Source organism: Pristis pectinata, chromosome 1 (genome assembly GCF_009764475.1).
Source record: "Pristis pectinata isolate sPriPec2 chromosome 1, sPriPec2.1.pri, whole genome shotgun sequence".
In the NCBI taxonomy this organism is placed as follows: Eukaryota; Metazoa; Chordata; class Chondrichthyes; order Rhinopristiformes; family Pristidae; genus Pristis; species Pristis pectinata.
This window is the reverse complement of record NC_067405.1, coordinates 3,758,219-3,782,736: the sequence shown is the minus strand read 5'-3', so window position 1 is coordinate 3,782,736 and position 24,518 is coordinate 3,758,219. Positions and strand designations below refer to the sequence as shown.

Below are 24,518 nucleotides of genomic sequence, written 5' to 3'. Positions count from 1 at the left end.
CCAGAACACGCTATGCAAAAGACGCATTTCACTGTGTGTTTCGATGTACATGTGACTAATAAAGAAACCTGATCTTATAAAATGCACGATGCAATGAGTTGATCTGAACAAGCAGTATGCAAGACAAGATTTTCACTGTACCTTGGTACAAGTGACAATAATAAACCAATTCCAATGTTTGCCATTCAACCTTTTGAGAGATTGATCAATATCACACAGTAGTTGCAGCTTGCTTGCTATGCACATGTAGGCAGCTGTGTTTGAGGGTGCTGCTCCAATGGTGACAGGATTATCTCTACAACATATTGCAACAACTAAAAGGCAAAGCTTTTTGTTGTGCAACCCCTTAATGTCCCACACCTTTAGCCCCTCTGCTCCTCACCGTTGCCCCACAACAAAGGCCGGTACAAAGTCTGATTTCAAAACTTTATTTGTTAACAATTCATACTTAGTACATCTCATGGCATGGAAAGCTTTCACAATCAACACCTCTTCTTACACATTAAATGGATTAGCAGATGCTCCACAGAAAGGCTGAAATGATGCAGAAAATTATTCACAGATTATTTTACGATTAGAACTACTTTAACTCTCACCAATGAGATGTTGATCTGCACTTCTAACACTAATTAGGTATCAAAGAGGAACCAGAAGCACTGGCATTCGTCACATCCTTGAGCAGTTGTTAAGATGATCTACACTAGGACAATTGAAAACCACCTAACAATGAAAGTGTTGTGATTCTATGATGTCCTGCTAATAGTTTTATCAAAAAGATAGATGGGTCTATTAGTTAACTGGTATGCATTATTTCCAAGTTTCTAAAACAGCTTTGAGGGGAAAATGAGATCTTGACATATTTAGAGATACAGCAGATGCAGTTTTAAAGCTCTTTTCTGAAACTGCCTCTTAAAGATAGACAACTCCCACTGATTGTACATTCAGCGGGTTAAGTAAGACCCAATTTTCATACATTTTACAGGTCAGAGTGCATTTAAAATGGGCAGCATGTGTTAAACTTTGAGGAGCCTACAGCCATTTTTTTAAACCATCTTCAATCAATTGATAATTAAGTATCCAGACTTGGAAAATATGCCCAAGTCTTTTCCTACAGTAAATGCCTTGGGACGGGTTTATGTGTTAGCAGGTTTAACTTGGTGTCCAAGTTTCAGTTCTGCCAAAGGGTGCCACTAGAGAGCCACAGTAGTGGCTCCAATGAACTGGAGTTGGGAACTACAGCTTTTTATCAACCTGGATCTCAAAAAGGGTGAATAGTTAGTAACTTCACTGTTGCAGAGATTTCCGCTTAAACCTAGATTCTCTCACAGCAACTTACACAAGTATTAACTGGCACCAATGGGTTTGGCAGGAGTGTTTTGTTCTTTACAAAGGCTGATAACTCAATCAACACCTCAAACTAGTAATAAAAAAAGAATCACATTGTTTATATAATATAAAAGCTGCATCAATTCCTGGCAGAGCCACCGAATAGGTTGTGCACCTAAAACAATCCCTTTTCTTTCTTCAGGTTCCTCTGTTTCCACTCTGGCATTGCATTGAACTTCATCCGTGTTGTACTGAAAATGCTCTCAAAGTCTTTATTGGACAGGTACTCCTGATTGATAAAGGGAATGGTTTAAGAAAGTGCCTATTCAAACGTTCTCCAGTGTAGGAGAGGTAACTAGCAACACAAAAATACCACCTACTTCAATACCCACCACCAACCTCTTAGCCCATTGAGGAGAATACTCAGATGCCAAAAGGCAATAGTTTTTGCTTCCACAAACAAACAATCTGCTGGAGGAACTCAGCAGTTAGAGCAGCATCTGTGGGAGGAAAGGAATTGTCGACGTTTCAGGTCAAAATCTTGCATCAGGACTCCCGATGTGCTGATGCAAGGTTTCGACCTGAAATGTCAACAGTTCCTTTCCCCCCCCCCCCCACAGGTGCTGCTCGACCCGTTGAGTTCTTCCAGCAGATTGTTTGTTGCTCCAGATTCCAGCGTCTGCAGTCTCTTGTGTCTCCAATAGTTTCTGCTTCCCTCCTTTCCCCGTCCTACTGTTCCCAGCGCTGATCCAATTATCCCTGTGCTCTATTTATTTTTATTCTTTGCTCTGTATAACCTGACCCCTTTATGCCCATTCTCTTGTTGATTCTCAACCCCTCCTACCAACTACCTCCTTCACGATGATCCTCAATAACAGTGCCCTCAAGGCTGTGTCCTCAGCCCCTTACTTTACTCCGTGTGGCCAAAACTGTAGCTAAGTTGTGGACACAGCACATCACAGAAACCAGCCTCCCCTCCATGGACTCTGTCTACACTTTTCGCTGCCTCGGTAAAGCAGCCAGCACACCTCCCGCTGTTATAAGGCTATTTAATGGTACAATAAGATGGACTCTTGACCTCACAATCTACCGCCTTATGACCTTGCACCTTACTCTCTGCCTGCACTGCACTTTCCCTGTAACTGTAAGACTTTATTCTGCATTCTGCTATTGTTTTACCCTGTACTACCTCAATGCACTGTGTAATGAATTGATCTGTATGAACAGTATGCTGTTGGTATTGGTATTGGTTTATTATTGTCACTTGTACCGAGTTACAGTGAAAAACTTGTCTTACAAACCGATCGTACAGGTCAATTCATTACACAGTGCAGTTACATTGAGTTAGTACAGAGTGCATTGATGTAGTACAGGTAAAAACAATAACAGTACAGAGTAAAGTGTCACAGCTACAGAGAAAGTGCAGTGCAATAAGGTGCAAGGTCACAACAAGGTAGATCATGAGGTCATAGTCCATCTCATCGTATAAGGGAACCGTTCAATAGTCTTATCACAGTGGGGTAGAAGCTGTCCTTGAGTCTGGTGGTACGTGCCCTCAGGCTCCTGTATCTTCTACCTGATGGAAGGGGAGAGAAGAGAGAATGTCCCGGGCGGGTGGGGTCTTTGATTATGCTGGCTGCTTCACCAGACAATGAGAGGTAAAGACAGAGTCCATGGAGGGGAGGCTGGTGTCCGTAATGCGCTGGGCTGTGTCCACAACTCTCTGCAGCTTCTTGCAGTTTTGGGCAGAGCAGTTGCCGTACCAAGCCGTGATACATCCAGATAGGATGCTTTCTATGGTGCATCAGGTAAAGTTGGTGAGAGTCAAAGGGGACAAACCAAATTTCTTTAGCCTCCTGAGGAAGTAGAGGCACTGGTGAGCTTTCTTGGCCATGGCATCCACGTGGTTTGTCCGGGACAGGTTGTTAGTGATGTTCACTCCCAGGAACTTGAAGCTCTCAACCCTCTCGACCTCAGCACCATTGATGTAGACAGGTGCATGTACACTACCCCCTTTCCTGAAGTCAATGACCAGCTCTTTTGTTTTGTTGACATTGAGGGAAAGGTTGTTGTCATGACACCATTCCACTAAGCTCTCTATCTCCTTCCTGTACTCCAACTCATCACTGTTTGAGGTACGGCCTACAACAGTGGTATCATCTGCAAACTTGTTAGAGCAGAATCTGGCCATACAGTTTTTCACTAGACCAGTTTTTCACTGTACCTTGGTACATGTGACAATAATAAACCGATTTACCAATTTAACTCAATTTATAGGTTTGCAGATAACACCACAGTCGTGGGCCGGATCTCAAACAACAATGAGATAGGTTACAGGAAGGAGATAGAGTGCCTAGTGGCATGGTGTCAAGATACCAACCTGTCCTTGAATGTCAGCAAAATAAAACAGCTGGTCATTGACTTCAGGAAGTGGGACGGAGCACACACTCCTGTACATATCGAAGGTGCTGAGCTATGGAATTGTTTGAGAGCTTCAAGTTCCTCAGTGTAAACATCACCAACAATTTGTCCTGGTCCAGCCACGTGGACACTACGGCCAAGAAGGTGCATCAGCGCCTCTACTTCCTCAGAAGGCTAAAGGAAATGTGTCCCCATTGACCCTCACCAACTTCTACAGATGCACCACAGAAAGCATCCTAGCTGGATGCATCACAGCTTGGTATGGCAACTGCTCTGCTCAGAGTCTCAAGAAATCATAGAGAGTTGTGGACACAGTTCAGTCCATCATGCCTCCCCTCCAAAGACTCTTGTCTATATTTCCTTTGGCTGCCTTGGGAAAGTAGCAAACATAATCAAGGACCCCTCCCACCCCGGACATTCTCTCTTCTCCCCTCTCCCATCAAGCAGAAGATACAAAAGCTTGAGAACACGTACCACCAGGCTCAAGGAGAGCTTCTGTCTTGCTGTTATAAGACTCTTAAACAGACCTCTCTTACGCTAAAAGATGAACTCTTGACCTTCCAATGTACCTAGTCTTGGCCCTTGCACTTTGTCTGCCTACACTGCACTTTCTCTGTAACTGTAACATTATATTCTTCATTTTTCCTTTTTGTACTACCTTGATGCACGTATGTACGGAATGATCTGTCTGGATGGCACGCAAACAAAAGCTTTTCACTGTATCTCGGTACAGTGATAAACCAATAAACCCCTCAATATCCAGAAATCTATTGATCTGTTTTGAATGATCTCAATGACTGAGATTCCAAAGCCCAAACCATATGGCACCCACATGCTTTTCTGCACCCAGCAGTCATTGAGAACACACTGGTCCCACCTTGGGCTAAGGCAACACCCACAAACATTGCCCAACTCACCTCCTTCCTTGTGGGGTCTACTCCTGGAGGCAGGTCCTCAGCCACCTTGTTAATCAGTTGCTCTGGTGCATATGTTTTCCTGGATTCATTAGCCACTGACGTGCTACTGTAGCTGCCAGATATTTTCATTTCTTTCACGTCCTATGGAAAGGGAGAGAGAACAAAAAGGTTTAAATAAAGAATGCATGCAGTGTCAATGCTGCTCCCAGACAGAATGGAGTGGGCTGGATAATCTGTCTAGCAGTTAGCGTAACGCTACTACAGTGCCAGCGACCCGGCTTCAATTCTGGCCGCTGTCTGTAAGGAGATTGTACGTTCTCCCCGTGTCTGCGTGGGTTTCCTCCGGGTGCTCCAGTTTCCTCCCACATTCTGAAGACGTACAGGTTAGGAGCTGTGGGCATGCTATGTTGGCACCGGAAGCGTGGCGACTCTTGAGGGCTGCCCCCAGAACACTCTCAGTAACGCAAAAAGACGCATTTCACTGTATGTTTCGATGTGCATATGACTAATAAATAAATATCTTACATCTACCTGATGATTACACTACTATATGTAACCATCTTCTATTCACTGCATCATTTGGGAGAAATTACCCTGCTTTTATTGGTTGACATTGCTGTGGTTCCTTCAACTCTTAAGTAATCTTCCATAAATTATACAATATACTTCTTGCCATGAGCCCATCGGTTCCCTTATAGGATGAGATGGACTCTGACCTCACGACCTACCTTGTTGTGACCTTGCACCTTATTGCACTGCACTTTCTCTGTAGCTGTGACACTTTACTCTGTACTGGTATTGTTTTTACCTGTACTACATCAATGCACTCTGTACTAACCCAATGTAACTGCACTGTGTAATGAATTGATCTGTATGATCGGTATGCAAGACAAGTTTTTCTCTGTACCTCAGTACAAGTGACAATAATAAACCAATCCCAATCATCCTCTATCATCACCCTGTCAATGATCCTGATGTCTTTCCTAATGAAAGTTTGGTCAGGTCCAGCTGTCTCTTGTTTCCCAGTGAGCAACTCCGAGGCAATTCCTGACCATTGTGGAAATTATTGGCGATGGAATATGAATATAAGTATCCTGACTGGTTGCATCATGGTCTGGTATGGCAATTCGAATGTGCAGGAACACAAGAAGATGCCGCAAGTAATGGACTCATCACGGGCACATCCCTCCTCACCATCGGGAGTATCTACAGGAGGCACTGCCTCAAGAAGGCAACGTCCATCATCAAAGATCCCCACCATCCGGGCCGTGCCATCTTCTCGCAGCTCCAGTCGGGCAGGAGGTACAGAAGCCTGAAGTCCCCACACCACCAGGTTCAGGAACAGTGACTTCCCTTCAACCATTCGGTTCTTGAACCAACCGGCACAACCCTAATCACTACAGTGAAGCAACACCATGACCACTTTGATCACTAAAATGGACATTTTTTTGTTCTAATTGTCTTCTTTCTTGTAAAAATTGTGTATGATTTATGTTTAATTTATGTTTTTCTTGTGAATGCTGCATATCTGATGCTCTGTGCCTGTGATGCTGCTGCAAGAAAGTTTTTCATTGCACCTGTGCCCACATGGACGTGCAGATGACAATAAACCCGACTCTTTGACTACCATAAAGACCTTACTTACATTCATCAGTTCTTCGACAATATATGGATCATCCAGCCCAGTGTTCAGCTCCTCATATCTTCCATCCTTGGGGTTTTGGGGGGGCGCAAAAGAGAAAATAAATAACACTGATTAAAAGTCAGCCTTAAGATTGGTCCCAGTGTGGGACTGAGGGTGTGCTTTAGAGAAGTTATTAAATAGAGGCCCAGTGATAAATACAAAAGATTCCATTGCCACCATAGACAGGCCCTTCGGCCCACCATGTCTGTGCCAACCATGATGCCAAACTAACCCCATCTGCCTGCACATGGTCTATACCCCTCCATTCTCTGCCTGTTCCTGTGCCTGTCTGAATGCCTCATAAACATTACTATCGTATCTGCCTCCACACTTCCCCTGGCAGAGTGTTCCAGGCTCCCACCACTGTGTAAAAATACCTGCCCAGCACATCTCCCACCACTCTATCCCCTCATCTTAAACCTCTGCCCTCTAGTATTCCTTCTAGTATTTAACATTTCCACCCTGAGAAAAAGACTCTTTACCCTGTCTATGCCATTTCAAAGAGCAGGAGTCTATTCTCCCTCACCCAACATCAGCACACAGGCTGCACACCGTCACTCTGCTGTCGGTGGGAGCCTGCCGGGCAGCCTCTTGTTCTGTAAGGTACAATGCAGTGTCAGTGGCAGGTAGCAATATTATTCATTACAGGGAGTCCCCAGGTTCCAACTGGGATCTGTTCCTGACAACTGTCTGTATCCCGAACTGTCCATAAGTCGGGAATGAACGGAAACCGTGTGCAGGAGAAGATCACAGAAACAGCATAGAACATAGAACATTACAGCACAGTACAGGCCCTTCGGCCCACAATGTTGTGCCGACATTTTATCCGGCCCTAAGATCTATCTAACCCTTCCCTCCCACATAGCCCTTCATTTCTCTATCATTCATGTGTCTATCTAAGAGTCTCTTAAATGTCCCTAATGTATCTGCCCCCACGACCTCTGCCAGCAGTGCGTTCTATGCACCCACCACTTCTCTGTGTAAAAAGCTTACCTCTGACATCCCCCTTATACCTGCCTCCAATCACCTTAAAATTATGTCCCCTCATGTTAGCCATTGTCGCCCTGGGAAAAAGTCTCTGACTATCCACTCGATCTATGCCTTTTATCATCTTGTACACCTCTATCAAGTCACCTCTCATCCTCCTCCTCCCCAAAGAGAAAAGCCCTAGCTCACTCAACCTATCCTCATAAGACATGCTCTCCAATCCAGGCAGCATCCTGGTAAATCTCCTCTGCACCCTCTCTAAAGCTTCCACATCCTTCCTATAATGAGGCGACCAGAACTGAACACAATAATGAGGCGACCAGTGATGGGATAGCAAACAGGCGTGGGAAGAGTGGCCACCAGCCGGCCTCACTGACTCAGTGAGTGAGCAAGAGAGTCTGATCAGCGCTCTCGGCTCTGCTCGGCTCCACCCAGCCCCCGGGTGTTGTGGCTCAGGAGGGACGGGAAGAGAGAGAGAGACAAGGGAGGGGGAACCGCCCCATTAACACTCGGCAGAAGATGTCTGCAGCCCCGCAGCAGCCGGCAAATCTGTCCGTATCCATCCCGCCGGTCTCCTGAATGCTCGCTTGTATGTATGGGGTGTCCGTAAGTTGGATGCCTGTAACCCGAGGAGGACCTGTCTCCTCGGTTCCTCTCCCTCAGTCTGGGCTCACTCCTCCCTCAAGTAACCCACCTTCAATCCCACTGTCTAACTCCACATGTTCCTTCCCTCAAAGCACAGCCACCGTGTCAGACAGCCCACTCATGCCCACTGAACCCACACTGACCATCAACCACCCACTTACACTGATCCCATTTTACTCTCCCCACACTCCCATCAACCCCTCCCAACCTAGATTCTACCCCTCACCTACAGACTAGGGGCAACTTACAGCAGCCAATTAACCTACCAACCCGCACGTCTTTAGGATGTGGGAGGAAACCGGAGCACCCGGGGGAAGCCCATGTAGTCGCAGGGAGAACGTACAAACTCCACACAGACAGCACCGGAGGTCAGGATCGAACCTGAGTCTCTGGAGCTGTGAGGCAGCGGCTCTACCTGCTACACCACTGTCCTGCCCTCTGTACAGTCTCACTTTACCCTCAATTTCTACATGTTTGTATCCCTGTAATTAGGTTTCTGCTCCAGGGACGGCACTGAACCTGTGAACCTGTCCTCCCTCTGCCCCTGTCCATGCTGGGATGGCACTCAGTTAGCTCCGGTTACACCCGTCACAGTCAGAACATCAGAGCAGTGACTTCTCCTGCCCTGGGTCCTCCACTTATCACATCTCCCAGGATCCATATCTCATCAACACCCAAACAACAGCATCAATTTACATATGCATACTGCCGACACCCCCGTTCTGCCACATCACCGACTCTTCCATCTTTAATACTTGTCCAACGCGCCGCACTGAATGACCAGAAGATTCCTCCAACAAAGTATTGGGAGGCCAAAGATAATTGGTCCCCACAGAGACTGTTCTCAGTCACTAACTTTGTCCCTCTCCCTGATTACTGAGTTGAGGTTGAACCAAACACTTGTACCTTTGCAGGTTTAATTATACAACGTGAGCTTCCAATCCCACATCGATTCCACCACCAGGGTAACATTGTTGTCGAGCTGTGCTCCTGCTTCAGCCAAAACCTTCTACCAATGTTCTCCTGACTGGTCTCTCTCTCTCTCTCCCCCCCCCCTCTCTCTCTCCCTCTCTCTCTCCCTCTCTCCCTCTCTCCCTCTCTCCCTCTCTCTCTCTCTCTCTCTCTCTCTAAACTCAAACTCATCGAACCCCCCACCAAGCTTCTCTCACCCATTACTCCCATGCTCATTAATCCTCGGTCCCACCAGCAACTCCATCTTCACATTTGAATTCTTCTCTTCATATCCTCTCTCCTCCAGCTCTTGAACCCCAGCTCTCTATCCTCTGCTAATTCTGACGTCTTGCAAAGCCCCTGCTCACTGTTGCTGGCTGCGTCTACAGATGGCAAGACTCCAAGATTTGGAATTCCATCCTCGAACTCAAGACCTCTGGGCTGGTAGGTTAATGGTCTTCTGTAAATTGCCCCTTGTGTGTAGGTGAGGGGTAGAATCTGGGGGGAGTTGATGAGAAAATGGGATTACTGTAGGATTGCCATAAATGGGTTGGCATGAATTCAGTGGGCTGAAGGGCCTGTTCCATGCTGTATCTCTCTATGACTCTCTGACCTCAAATCTGCACCCACGAGTTACCAACCACCTTATGGGTAGAATCCTCATCTTCCAAGCCCCTGAATCTGGCTGGTCCATCTAATCCCTCTTGCAACCTATCTCCAATTCATTCCAACCTCTTTGTACTGCAGGCTCTCATACCATTTGCTTCCTGATTGCTTGGGGAGTGTCATTCCCCCCAGGGTATACCAAGTAGCTAGAACGGAAGCAGCTTGGCATTCAAGTCCCACGCACAAATTAAAAAAGGTGAGACACCTACTTACACTCCAAAGATGTTGGTCCCAACCCATGAACCAACCAGTGAAAGTTGGGGGCTCAAAGCCCTGTTTGATAATGAGTATGGGGGTTCCAAGGTCTCGATTACTTGGGTGGGTGCTGAGGTATTCCTGTGCAAGTTCAATTGCATTCTTCTTCTCAGTTTCATTGGCGCCTTTACCAATCCACAGGAAAATCTGCCAAGAGGCAAGAGAATGATTAACCTCTGGTGACCGGAAACATTGACCGACCATTCCCCTCCATAGGTGACCAGTATCTTAAATCTGTGCTTCTATATCCTCTAAAGCCTACCCAAAATCTACCAATCTATTGCAACAAGCAACCTGCTGGAGGAACTCAGAGGGTCAAGCAGCATCTGTGGGGGGGGGGGGGGGTGAAGGAATTGTCGATGTTTTGGGTTGAAATGTCAACAATATCTCTCCCACAGACGCTGCTCGACCCACTGAGTTCCTCCAGTAGACTGTTTGTTGCTCCAGATTCCGGCATCTGCAGTCTCTTGTGTCTCTTCCAATCCATTGCTTGAAGTAGACACTAAAGAGATTTCAGCACACATTGCGTTTTACAATCAAACGATGTTTGGTGCTTCTAGTACCTAAAGCCCAATAAGATCAAGAGATTGCAAGACTAGGACTGATCCAGGGTCAGAAAGTAATTCTGAAAGCATTAAGGAGTGGTTCAGGGCATTGTGAGATTTTTTTGCCACATATACCTGCTCCCAGGTGTCCAGAAGCATGACATCATCATCATCGAGGTCATCCTGGGTGAAGTCAGTGATCTCCGTGGCTACAAAGCGCCCAGTCTGGTTGGAGCACTCAAAGAGGCGCGGACTGACAGTTTGGTACTCCTCCTGTAGCCTGAACCAAAAAGAGCAAACTCAATTACAGTGACAAGACTTCAGCCCCCCTCTCCTACGACAAGTTGGATCAGCCTATATAGTCCGTCAGCCCTACAATCACCTTCTTTAGATCACAAATGACCTGTATTATTATATTCTATTGCCACATGTACCGAGGTACAGTGAAAACTTTGTTTTGCATGCCAGCCATATGGATCATTTCATTACAACAGTGCATCGAGGTAGTGCAAGGGAAAACAGTAACAGAATGCAGAGTAAAGTGTTATAGTTACAGCTTCTATTCTAATGAACGAGAAGGTGGACTCTTGACCTTGCACCTTATTGTCTGCCTGCACTGCACTTTCTCTGTAACTGTAACACTTTATTCTGCATTCTGTTATTGTTTTCCCTTGTACGACCTCGATGCACTGTGTAATGAATTGATCTGTACCAATGCTATGCAAGACAAGGTACGCAGTGCAGGCGGACAATAAGGTACAAGGCCATAATGAGGTGGATTGTGAGGTCAAGTATTCATCATATCGTACTAGGGAACCATTCAATAATCTTATAACAGTGGGATAGAAGCTGTCCTTGAGCCTGGTGGTACGTGCTTTCAGGCTTTTGTATCTTCTGCCCGATGGGAAGGGGAGAAGAGAGAATGTCTGGGGTGGGTGGGGTCTTTTATCATGCTGGCTGCTTTACCGAGGCAGCAAGAAGTATACACAAAAGAGTCCATGGAGGGGAAGCTGGTTTCTGTGATGTGCTAAGCTAGTTGAACAACTCCCTGCAGTTTGTGGTCTCGGGCAGAGCAGTTGCCATACCAAGCTGTGATGCATCCAGATAGGATGCTCTCTATGGTGCATCGATAAAAATTGGTGAGTGTTAAAGTGGACATGCCAAATTTCTTTAGCCTCCTGAGGAAGTAGAGACACTGGTGAGCTTTCTTGGATGTGGTGTCTACGTGGTTGGACCAGGACAGGCTATTGGTGATGTTCACTCCTAGGAACTTGAAGCTCTCACCCCTGTTGACCTCAGCACCATTGAGGTAGACAGGAGTGTGTGCACCACCCCCCCTTCCTGAGGTCAATGAACAGCTTTTCTGTTTTGCTGACATTGAGGGTCAAGTCAAGTCTGTACCAAGTCTTCCTGTGCACACCATAATATCCTTATCCAACAAGAACCTTAGTTTTGAGAACACATTGGAGTCACCCCCCGTGGTCTTCTGAAGCAAGTGTTCTATGTTTACACTGCCCTATGGGATCCTTTAAACCCAACAAGTTAAAGGCTAAGCAATGATCAAATCAAGTTCAGATTTTTGCAAACTGTCCCCATAATTAACCCTTTAAGCCCTACTATTAATTGGAAATCGCATACCGCCAGACTCAAGGACGGCTTCTATCCCTCTGTTATCAGAATCTTGAACAGACCTCTCAAATGATAAAGATGAACTCTTGATCTCCCAATCTACTTCGTCGTGACCCTTACTGTCTACCTGCACTGCACTTTCTCTGTAACTGGAACACTATATTCTGCATTCTGTTTTCCTTTCACTACTTTGATGTACTTATATATGGCAATGCTAACAAAAGCTTTTCACTGTACATGTGGCAATAATAAACCAATTCCATCTGCTGAACTCTGTGCTAAAATGGTCTTTCTTTGTTCTAATTGTGTTCTTGTAAAAATTGTGTTTGATTTATTTTTGTGTTTTTCTTGTGAATGCTGCTTACCTGATGCCATGTGCCTGTGATGCTGCTGCAAGGAAATTTTCACTGCACTTGTGCACACACGGACTTGTGCATCTGACGATAAACTCGACTCTGACTTTGACTTTGAACACCGTGTGTTCAACATCAAGGAGGTGTCTTGAGCTATCGTCACTCTCACAGCTTGCATCAGGTAGCCCTCGTTATTTGCGAGAGACAAGCAGGGACTCCACAATGATGATTAAATAAACATGGAGACCACGAAGTGTGTGCTGGCACCGCAGTGGGACACTGTGGTCAACCTCCCCAGGGTTATAACAACTTCTGTACAGGTTTCACTTGCAGCTTGTCTGTAGACCGACTCACGTTCCAGACACTAGTGTTCCTGAACAGCTCCCGGCCTCACACACGACCCTATGTGCCAGACCCCACGTGCCAGACCCCACGCGCCAGACCCCACGCGCCAGACCCCACGCCAACTGTGTTATTTCATTATTTTTCAGCATAAGGCATCCCATGGCAAACAGGATTCACCAGACAGCCCAGGAGAGGGCACTGGATGGTCCAACGCTCCCAGTAGTACAAGGTGGACCTCAAGAGGACAGACAAGGAGGACCTAGTGTATGGGCTTTGCACTGTCACAACCTCGGGGAACTGCAGGACTTGTTGGGGGGGATTCCACAGTTTTTTCACATCACTGTCGAGAAGGGAAGGAGCTAAGGTGGTGACAGGAAAATCGAGGGAAGCAACTCGAGGTGGTGAGTCAGAGGGAGGGAGGGTTTCAAGGTGGGAGCAGTGCAGTGACACAGCTAGTGGAGTGATCCAGGTTCGATCCTGACCTCTGGCGTTGTCTGTATGGAATTGGAATGTTCTTCCTGTGGCCATGTTGGTTTCCTCTGGTGGCTCCACATCCTATGGACATGCTGGTTGGTAGGTTAATTGGCCACTGAAAATTGCCCCAAGTACCTACATAACTGGTCAAATCTGTGGGGAGTTGGTGGGAATATGGAGATTACAAGGAATGGGAATGAGGAATGGTATTGCTCCGTGAGCCAACATAGATTGGGTGGGCCAAATCTAGCCTTCTTCTAAGTTGCATGGGAGTATGGGGGAGGTATGAGGAAGGGGAGCTGAGAGAATGCTGTGGGTAAGATTGCGTGTCCGTGTGCATGCTTCAGGTCTGTGCAACAGAGCCTGGTCTCCAATGGTCTTCTACTTCCTTGCTATTGGACCAAGACCTCACTCCGACAAGACCACGTGGTAGCCAGTACACCATGGTCACCTCAAATCAAAAGAGCTCACATAAAGCTATCTTCCATTCTTCACGAATGGAGTGGCAGCAAATTATCCATGTAATAATTTGGATTATCCATGGATAATCCAAAATATCCAAGGGCTACCCATGAAGATGAAGTTTGTACCTCTTACTGTTGGCGTATGGTCCTTTTCCTCCGAGAAATACCCAAAATTCAGCAGGCTCGTGACCCTCGTACACAGTCTGCTTCTCCCTCTTGGAGATGGCGTTAGCCACATTCTTGGCTAATTCTCTCTCGTCCCCGCTGCATCCCTATAACACAGCCAGAGAGTTTATAGGAGCCGTTCAGACATACAACTCCTTATAATCCTTTCTTTATCACCAAAGCTTTTTCCTATGACCACAAAGTCAGACTGAAGCTCAAGAGTGGAGCCCTGAATTTACAAGGTTACATTAGCAGCCAGGAACACAAAATTTATTAGGACACTTGTCTAGTAATATAGATATCTGAAAACTGATGATCCAGAGACGTCCCACGAGAGCTGAGGAAATTAGTGTAGCAGTTAGTGTGATGCTATTACAGCACCAGCGACCTGGGTTCAATTCTGGCCGCTGTCTGTAAGGAGTTTGTACGTTCTCCCCGTGTCTGTGTGGGTTTCGTCCAGGTGCTCCGGTCTCCTCCCACATTCCAAAGACGTATGGGTTAGGAAGTTGTGGGCGTGCTATGTTGGAGCCAGAAGCGTGGCGACACTTGCGGGCTGCCCCCAGAACACTCTATGCGAAAGGTGCATTTCACTGTGTGCTTCAATGTACATGTGACTAATAAAGATATCTTATAATCTCAACTTAAAAAGTTAGTTAACATTTCAGAAGCAAAAACAGAAAATGTGGGAAACATTTAAGGCAACGTCTGAGGAAAGTTAAACGTTTAACATTTTGGAAATAGGAGAGAGTAAAGCAGGAGAGAGTAAAGCAAGAGAGAGCCACAAGACACGGCAGATGCTGGACCCTAGAACAAAAAGCAAGCTGCTGGAGGAACTCAGCGGGTCAGGCAGCAACTGTGGAGGCAGAGCAAGTGTCGACATTTCGGATCGAGACTCTTTCTCTGGACTGAAAGATAGAGGGGAGGTAGCCGGTATAAAGAGGTGAGGGGAAGGGGCAGGACAAGAGCTGGCAAGAACAATGAGTGGATCCAAGTGAGGAGGGGTAGGCAGATGGAGGAGGGAGGAGTGGACCTCTTCCCTCCTCCGCCTGCCTATCACCCCCTCCCCCTCACCTGGATCCACCTATTGCTTGCCAGCTCTTGCTCTTCCCCTTCCCCTCACCTCTCTGTACTGGGAATCTGCCCTCTACTCTCAGTCCAGATGAAGGGTCTCAATCCAAACCCTCAACCATCCACTTCCCTCTACGGATGCTGCCTGACCCGCTGAGTTCCTCCAGCATCTTGCTCATTGTTTGAAGAGAGAAAAACAAGTTAATTTTCAGTGGGCGAGAAGATGAGGTGGTGTTGGGACTATCTCTGAAGGTGAAGCGGACTCTTTGCTGCACGTTTGTTCGTGATAATACTAGAATGTGATTGAAAATTTTAAAAAATGCAGATGCTGGAAATCTGAAATAAAAACAGAAAATACTGGAAATACTCAGCAGGTCAGGCTGCATCTGTGGGAAGAGAAACAGAGCCAAGTCCTCCAGCCCAGCTGGTCCTGGTGAATCCCCTTTGCGCTGTCTCCAGTGCAATCACTCTTCATTGTAGAGCTAAGAAGGAGGTTGCGCTGGAGAGGGTGCAGAGGAGACTCACCAGGATGTTGCTTGAATTGGAAGACGTTAGTTATGGGGGAAGATTGGATAGGCTGGGCTTCTTCTCTCTTGAGCATAGGAGGCTCTTTTTTGCATAGTAGGGGAATTAAGGGTTATGGGGAAAAAATCAGGTAGGTGGATCTGAGTCCACGGCCAGATCAGCCATGATCTTATTGAATGGCGGAGTAGGCTCGACGGGCCGGATGGCCTCCTCCTGTTCCTATTTCTTATGTTCTTATGAAGCCTCCGGGGTGACCTTATAGAGGTGTATAAGGATATGAGGCATAGATAGAGTGTTTTTCCAGTGGGAGGGTGATCAAGAACAAGAGGGTATAGGTTTAAGGCAAGAGGAAGGAGCTTTAAGGGGGATCTGAGGGGTAGGTTTCTTCCCCACCCCCCCCCCCCCCCCCCCCCCCCCAAACACTGTGTGGATGATACCTGGAATGTCAGAGAAGGAGGTAGAATCACTACACTTCCCACTGCCTCAGAGAAGCAGCCAACATAATCAAATACCCCACCCACCCCGGACATTCTCCCTTCTCCCCTCTCCCATCAGGTAGAAGATACAAAAGCCTGAAAGTACGTACCACCAGACTCAAGGACAGCTTCTATCCCTCTGTTAGAAGACTATTGAACGGTTCCCTGGTATGATAAGATGGACTCTTGATCTCACAATCTCCCTTGTCATGACCTTGCACCTTATTCTCTGCCTGCACTGCACTTTCTCTGTAACTGTAACACTTTATTCTGCATGCTGTTATTGTTTTCCCTTGTACTACCTCAATGCACTGATGTAATAAAATGCTCTGTATGGATGGCATGCAAAACAAAGTTTTTCACTGTACTTCGGTACGTGTGACAATAATAAACCAATTACCATTTAGGCAGAAACTCAAATAGACAAGGCCTAGAAGGATTCAGACAATGGGAGGGAAGTGAGATTGGTATTGGTATTGGTTTATTATTGTCACTTGTACCGAGGTACGGTGAAAAGCTTGCTAGATAAGCCTATGGAGGAAGTTAAAATAGAGGGATATGTGGGGGGAAGGGTTTAGATAGTTTTTAGGCGAGGTTTAAAGGTCAGCACAACATTGTGGGCCAAAGGGCCTGTATTGTGCTGTGCTTTCTATGATTCTAAGATTCTACGAACTTGTCTTGCATACCGATCGTACAGGTCAATTCATTACACAGTGCAGTTACATTGAGTTAGTACAGAGTGCATTGATGTAGTACAGGTAAAAACAATAACACTGTAAAGTGTCACAGCTACAGAGAAAGTGCAGCGCAATAAGGTGCGAGGTCACAACAAGGTAGATCATGAGGTCAGAGTCCATCTCATTGTATAAGGGAACCATTCAATAGTCTTATCACAGTGGGGTAGAAGCTGTCCTTAAGTCTGGTGGGATGTGCCCTCAGGCTCCTGTATCTTCTACCTGATGGAAGAGGAGAGAAGAGAGAATGTCCTGGGTGGGTGGGGTCTTTGATTACACTGGCTGCTACACCAAGACAGTGAGAGGTAACTACAGAGTCCAAGGAGGGGAGGCTGGTTTCCGTGATGCGCTGGGCCGTGTCCACAACTCTGCAGTTTCTTGTGGTCCTGGGCAGAGCAGTTGCCGTACCAAGCCATGATACATCCAGATAGGATGCTTTCCATGGTCATATAGATTCATATAGATGGGCAAAAAGGTCAGCATGGACATGATGGGTTGAAGGGCCTAGATATTAGCAAGTAATGCAAGGTCAAATCTGTCCCACACCTAGGGCTCAACTAGTTAAGGCAAGTTTTCTCCTCAACAACAGTGCTATTGTTTATATTACCACCAACTCAATGGATTCACTCCTGTGGCAAGGAGCAGCAAAGATCCATTCTCTTTGCAAAGATTACCCATAGAGTGAGAAGATCAAGCGTGTGCCAAGCGAAGAGAAAACAAAGATCCTTTCGCTGTCCAAAATTAACCATAGAGGAATGGAAGCAAAAAAAAATGTTTATAATTCAATGGATTCAATGACCAATTAATTCCTCAAATAATCAGCACCGTCTTGACCACTCAACATCCTGTTACAAGATGGCTTCTACAGGCGGTTGCATTGAGTAATGGTTGTTTTCCAGAGACTCAAGGCAAGAGCATAATTCATTACAGCGACCCCAAAGAACTGACGAGTCCTTACCTTCCCATACCACAAGTAACACTGTTGACTGGTCTTGAGCAGGAAAACATCATTGGAGTTGAGAGAGGAGGAACGTACTGGGACCTCAAATGCTTTGGTATTGTAGACATTCTTGCCACAAACCTGGAAGAGACTCGCACCGTCCTCTGTCTCATAGTTCTCAGTCCTTGAACTGTTCCCCTGAAAAATGCCAAAAGAATTCTCAATACTATCCAAATACCAACAGTTATAAGTGAGTCTCAAGGAGAGACTGGCACCATTTTCCCTGGTGTGAAGGAAGTTGAGGCGTGACTTTATAGAGGTTTATAAACTCATGAAGGGCATAGATAAGATAGATTGTCACAGTCTTTTTTCCCAGGGTAGGATAGTGAAGAAAGTGCATGACATGCTTGCCTTCATTGGTCGGGGCACTGAGAATAGGAGTTGGGACATCATGTTACTCCTGCAGAACATGTTGATGAGACCGCACTTTGAGTACTGCATGCAGGCCTGCTCACCCTACCTAGGAAGGATGTGATTAAGCTGAAGAGGGTTCAGAAAAGATTCACAAGGATGTTAGCAGGACTGGAGGGCTTGAGTTATTAGGAGAGACTGGAGAGGCTGGGACTGTTTCCCTGGACTGAAGGAGGCTGAGGGGTGACCTTACAGAAGTTTACAAAATCATGAGGGGTATAGATAGGGTAGATATTCAGTCTTTTTCCCAGGGTAGGGGAATCTAAAACTAGAGGGCATAGGTTTCAGGTGAGAGGGGAGAGATTCAAAGGCAACCTGAGGGACAAGTTTTTCATGCAGAAGGTTGTCCATATATGGAACGAGCTGCCAGAGGAAGTGGTTGAGGCAGGTACAGTAACAATATTTAAAAAGACACTTGGACAGGTACATGGATGGGAAAGGTTTGGAGGGATATGGGCCAAATGGAGGTAAATGGGACTAGCCACAGGACGACACCTTGGTTGGCATGGACCAGTTAGGCCAAAGGGCTTGTTTCCATGCTGTATAGCTGTATGACTCTGTAACAGACCCATGCAAACTTCAACTTTAAGGAGAGGGTAACACAGAGATGATGTTACTGCACTAGTAATCCTTCCTGATCCAGATACATCATAGCAGGGGGATTAAGCTCAAGAGCTGTGAGGTGATGTTGCAGCTCTGTAAGACTCTGGTTAGACCACACTTGGAGTATTGTGTTCAGTTCTGGTCACCTCGTTATAGGATGTGGAAGCTTTGGAGAGGGTGCAGAGGAGATTTACCAGGATGCTGCCCGGATTGGAGAACATGTTTTATGAGGAAAGTCTGAGCGAGCTAGGGCTTTTCTCTTAGCAGCGATGCAGGATGAGACGTGACCTGATAGAGGTGTATAAGATTATGAGAGACAATAGACAAGATGGACAGCCAGCACCTTTTCCCCAGAGCAGTGATGGACAACACCAGAGGATATCCATTTAAGGTGAGTGGAGGAAAGTTCAGGGGGGATATCAGAGGTGTTTTTTTTTTACACAGACAGTGATGGGTGCCTGGAATGCATTGCTGGGGGAGTGGGGGGGGGGGGGGGTAGGTGGTAGGGGCTGATACGATAGGGTCATTTAAGAGACTCTTAGGTAGGCACATGGATGTAAGAAAAATGGAAGGTTAAGGGAAGAGAGGGGGAAGATTGACTGGGGATAAGGTTTATATAGGTCAGCACAACTTTGTGGGCAAAAGGTTCTGTACTGTACTGTCCTATGTTCCATGTTCAGGTGGGGTTTAACATCAGAACATAAACGTGCAATAAGGAATAAAAAAATCAGTAAGAGTAGATCAATATACAAGAAGCTGGAGGAACTCAGCGGGTCAGGCCGCATCTGTGGAGGGAGATGGACAGTTGACGTTTCGGGTCGAGACCCTTCATCTGGACTGGAAAGAGGGAGGGGAGATGGCCGGCATACAGAGGTGGGGGGAAGAGGTGGAGCAGGTGATGGGTGGATCCAGGTGAGGGGTGTGATAGGCAGGTGAGGGAGGGGGGAGGAGTGGGAATGATGTAAGAAGCTGGGAGGTGATAGGTGGAAGTGACAAAGGGCTGAAGAAGATGGAATGTGATAGGTGAGGACAGTGGACCATGGAGTAAAGGGAGGGAGGTGGGGAGGGGAACCAGAGGGAGGAGTGTGTGGGTGAGGGGTAGATGGAGAGGGAGGGGTTGGCGAAAGAGAAGGGGTGAAGGGGCCGGTGGGATAAGGGAAAAATTAGTGGACGGAGGGACGTGGTTACTAGAGGTTAGAGAAATCGATGTTGATGCCTTCAGGTGGGAGACTACCAAGGCGGAATATGAGGGGTTGTTCCTCTAATCTGTGTTTAGCATCAAGTTGGCAGTAGAGGCGGCCGTGGTAAGAGTTGGCTTTGTCATTAGGGAAATGAATCTGGTACATTCTGGTCAGTATCCGATGGGACACCTTCCCTCCCAGGTGACCTCAGCTACTCATGTTTGGTTGGGAACAGGTAATCAGTGCTGGTTTTGCCAGTGATGCTACAGGTTACGGACTCAGAGCACGGGACAGACCCTTTGGCCCACTGACCATCAAGCACCCATTTACGCCATTCCCCCCAACCACAACCCCCAGGTTGTCCCCCTCACCCACACACCAGCGGCAATCTACAGCAACGAATTAACCCACCGAGCTGCACGTCTTTGGGATATGGGCGGAAACTGGGGGAAACCCACGTGGGCACAGGGAGAACGTGCAAACTCCACGCACAGGCAACACCAAAGGTCGGGATTAAACCAGAGTCTCTAGAGCTGTGGTTGCCCTTAAATTACTGATGATAAACTTGAGAATAGGTAGGACAACCAAGTCTGCACATTCATCCAGGCCTAATGAGCTGGGCCAGGGTGGGAAATCAGGTGGATTAATTCACCATTTGTGGTGCTTGTGCTGGAGATGACTACTTAAATTTAATTGCCATGTTTCTTTAAACTCCCCTAGCATGGAGGTGAACTGAAGCACTTAGACAACAGCAAAACATACATCAGGCTGCTGTTTATCGATCACAGCTCGGCGTTCAACGCCATCATCCCCTCAGTGCTAATCAACAAGCTTCAAAACCTGGGCCTTTGCACCTCCCTCTGCAACTGGATCCTCGACTTCCTTATCGGGAGACCACAGTCAGTGCGGACCGGTAGTAACATCTCCTCCTTGCAGACAATCAACACAGGTACATCTCAAGGATGCGTGCTTAGCCCCCTGCTCTGCTCTCTCTACACTCATGACTGTGTGGCTAGGCACAGCTCAAATGCCATCTATAAATTCAGCGATGACACCACTGTTGTTGGCAGAATCTCAGATGGTGACAAGGAGGCGTAGGGGAGTGATATAGATTAGCTGGTTAAGTGGTATCACAACAACAACCTCGCACTCAATGTCAACAAGACCAAGGAATTGATTGTGGACTTCAGGAAGGGGAAGTCGGGAGAACACACACTCATTGAGGGGTCAGCGGTGGAAAGGGTGAGCAGCTTCAAGTTCCTGGGCGTCAACATCTCAGAGGATTGATCCTGGGCACAACACATTGATGCAATCATGAAGAAGGCATGCCAGCAGCTCTACTCATTAGGAGTTGGAGGAGATTGGTATGTCACCAACAACACTTACAAATTTCTGCAGATGTATGGTGGAGAGCATTCTGACTAGTTTCAGGAGAGCATTCTGCCTGGTATGGAGGCTCTAATGCACAGGATCGAAAGAGGCTGCAGGGGGTTGTAGACTCAGCCAGCTCCATCTCGGGCACAACCCTCCCCACCATCGAGGACATCTTCATGAGGTGGTTCCTCAAGAAGGTGGCATTCATCATTGTGGACCCTCACCATCCAGGACATGCTCACTTCTCATTACTACCATCGGGCAGCAGGTACAGGAGCCTGAAGACCCACACTCAATGATTCATCAACAGCTTCTTCCCCTCCGCCATCAGATTTCTGAACGGTCCATGAACCCATGAACACTACCTCGTTATTCCTCTTTTGGATTATTTACTTATTTTTGTAACTTATAGTAATTTTTATGTCTTGCACTGTACTGCTGCCACAAAACAACACATTTCATGACATACGTCAGTGATAATAAACCTGATTCTGAAATTGGTAAATTGGTAAATTAGTTTATTATTGTCACATGTACTGAGCTACAGTGAAAAACTTTGTTTTGCATTGCCATCCATACAGATCATTTCATCACATCAGTACATCGAGGTAGTACAAGGGAAAACAATAACAGAATGCAGAATGAAGTGTTACATTTACTGAGAAAGTGCAGTCCAGGCAACTAGGGAAAAAAGAAAGGTAGTCAGATGGAGGACATGGTGGTGTGCTGCAGCTGTTTGATGTGGGAACTCGTGGACCTTGCTGCGGTCCAAGATGGCCACATCTGCAGTAAGTGCTTGAGGCTGGAGGAACTTCGGCTCAGAGTCGATGAGCTGGAGTCGCAGCTACAAGCACTGCGCAGTATAAGGGAGGGAGAGAGTTATGTAGACACGGTGCATCAGGTGACAGTCACCCCCCTTAGGGGAGGTACATCTGAGGTTCAGGAGGCAGATAGAATGGTGACTGTCAGGGGAGGGAAGAGGAAGAAGAAGTCAGGCAGGCAGACAGAGCAGGGAACCCCGGAGGCTGTTCCCCTCAGTAACAAGTTTTCTGCCTTGGAAGCTGTTGAGGGGGATGACCTGCAGGGGCCTAGCTGCAGTAACCAGGTCTCTGGCACTGGGACTGGTACTGCTGCTCAGAAGGGAAGGGTGGGAAAGAGACATGCGGTAGTGATAGGGGACTCGATAGTCAGGGAAACAGATAGGAGGCTCTGTGGCAGTGAGCATGAATCCCGGATGGTATGTTGCCTCCCAGGTGCCAGGGTCTGGGATGTCACTGATCGGGTCCACAGGATTCTTGAGTGGGAGGGAGAGCAGCCAGAAGTTGTGGTCCATATTGGCACCAACGACATAGGTAGGAAGGGGGATGAGGTCCTGAAGAGCGAGTTCAGGGAGCTAGGCAGAAAATTGAGGAACAGGACCTCAAGGGTAGCAATCTCGGGATTGCTGCCGGTGCCACACGATAGTGAAGGCAGGAATAGGAGGAGGTGGCAGATAAATGCGTGGCTGAGAAGTTGGTGCAGGAGGGAGGGTTTTAGATTTCTGGATCATTGGGATCTCTTCTCAGGAAGGTGGGACCTGTACAGAGAGGACGGGCTACACCCGAACCAGAAGGGGGCCAATATCCTTGCGGCGAGATTTGCTAGGGTGGTTCGGGAGGGTTTAAACTAGTTTGTGAGGGGGAAGGGAACCGGAGGAGTAGGTCAGAGGAAGAAGGGGATGGGGAAAAGTTAGATCGAACAGGTAAAGAGGCTTTGGGGAAGGAGAAGCAGAATACAGGCTGTAAAGGTAGTAAGGTAGATGGACTGAAGTGAGTTTACTTAAATGCAAGAAGTGTCAGGAATAAGGGGGATGAACTGAGGGCTTGGATAAGTATGGGGGACTCTGATATCGTGGCTATTACTGAGACGTGGCTGACGTCAGGACAGGAGTGGATGTTGAATATTCCTGGTTTTCGGTGTTTTAAGAGGGATAGGGAAGGGGGGAGAAGAGGTGGAGGGGTGGCGATACTGGTCAGGGGCACTGTTACGGCTGTGGAAAAGATGAATGTTGTAGAAGGATCATCTCTAGAGTCCGTATGGGTGGAATTAAGGAACAAGAAAGGAGCAGTTACTCTACTAGGAGTATTCTGTAGGCCCCCCAGTAGCAGTAGAGATATAGAGGAGCAGATTGGCAGGCAGTGTTTGGAGAGAAGCAAAAATAACAGGGTTGTCATAATGGGAGACTTCAACTTCCCAAATATAGACTGGAACCTGCTTAGTGCCAAAGGGTTAGATGGGACAGAATTTGTTAAATGTGTCCAGGAGGGATTCCTGACGCAGTATGTTGACGGGCCGACTAGAGGGAATGCCATGTTAGATCTAGTTTTAGGAAATGAACCGGGACAGGTGAAGGATCTATTGGTGGGTGAGCATTTGGGAGACAGTGACCATTGCTCCATAACCTTTAAAATTCTCATGGACAGGGACAGGTGCAGAGAGGACAAGAGGATTTTCAATTGGGGAAGGGCTAACTACGAGGCTATAAGGAGAGAACTTGGGAGTGTAAATTGGGATGTCCTTTTTGAAGGAAAATGTACCATGGAGATGTGGTCGATGTTCAGGGATCTTATGCAGGATGTTAGGGATAAATATGTCCCGGTGAGGCAGAGAAGGAATGGCAGGGTGACGGAACCGTGGGTGATGAGAGAGGTGGAACGACTTGTTAGGGAGAAGAAGGTAGCATACGTGAGGTATAAGCAGCAAGGTTCAGACAGGGTCCATGAGGAATATAGGTAGCGAGGAAGGAACTTAAGAAAGGGCTGAGGAGGGCTAGAAGGGGACATGAAAAGGCTTTGGCTAGTAGGGTTAAGGAAAATCCCAAGGCCTTTTACAAGTACGTGAAGGGTAGGAGGATGGCTAGGGTGAAGGTAGGTCCGATTAAGGGCAAAGGTGGGAGAATTTGCCTGGAGGCGGCGGAAGTGGGAGAAGTTCTCAATGATTACTTCTCTTCGGTATTCACCAGGGAGAGGGGTCTTGATGATGCGGAAGGGAGTGCTGGTAGGGGTAATGTTCTCGAGGTTGTTGATACCAAGAGAGAGGATGTGTTGAAATTGTTCAATAATATTAAGACAGATAAATCTCCGGGTCCTGACGGGATTTTCCCCAGGCTGCTTCGAGAGGCTAGGGAGGAGATTGTTGAACCGCTGGTAAGGATCTTTGAGTCCTCGTTGTCCACGGGGATGGTGCCAGAGGATTGGAGGGTTGCAAATGTTGTCCCCTTGTTCAAAAAAGGTAATAGGGATAGGCCAGGGAATTATAGACCGGTGAGTCTCACGTCTGT

General features: G+C 47.1%; 1 protein-coding gene across 6 annotated transcripts in view; it reads right to left on the bottom strand.

Moving 5' to 3' along the window:
- Window positions 1-447: 447 nt before the first annotated feature.
- Window positions 448-24,518, bottom strand: part of LOC127569540 (villin-1-like) — a 473,442-nt gene continuing 449,371 nt past the window's right edge. For all 6 annotated transcript variants that reach the window (XM_052014293.1, XM_052014300.1, XM_052014306.1 and 3 more), the window contains exons 16-22: window positions 17,589-17,768; window positions 13,789-13,934; window positions 10,533-10,677; window positions 9,811-9,999; window positions 6,310-6,375; window positions 4,665-4,805; window positions 448-1,615 (exon numbers count right to left, since the gene is read on the bottom strand). In XM_052014293.1, the coding sequence (XP_051870253.1) occupies window positions 1,502-1,615; window positions 4,665-4,805; window positions 6,310-6,375; window positions 9,811-9,999; window positions 10,533-10,677; window positions 13,789-13,934; window positions 17,589-17,768 (981 nt within the window). In that variant the 3' untranslated portion in view covers window positions 448-1,501. The remainder of the gene's footprint in view (window positions 1,616-4,664; window positions 4,806-6,309; window positions 6,376-9,810; window positions 10,000-10,532; window positions 10,678-13,788; window positions 13,935-17,588; window positions 17,769-24,518) is intronic.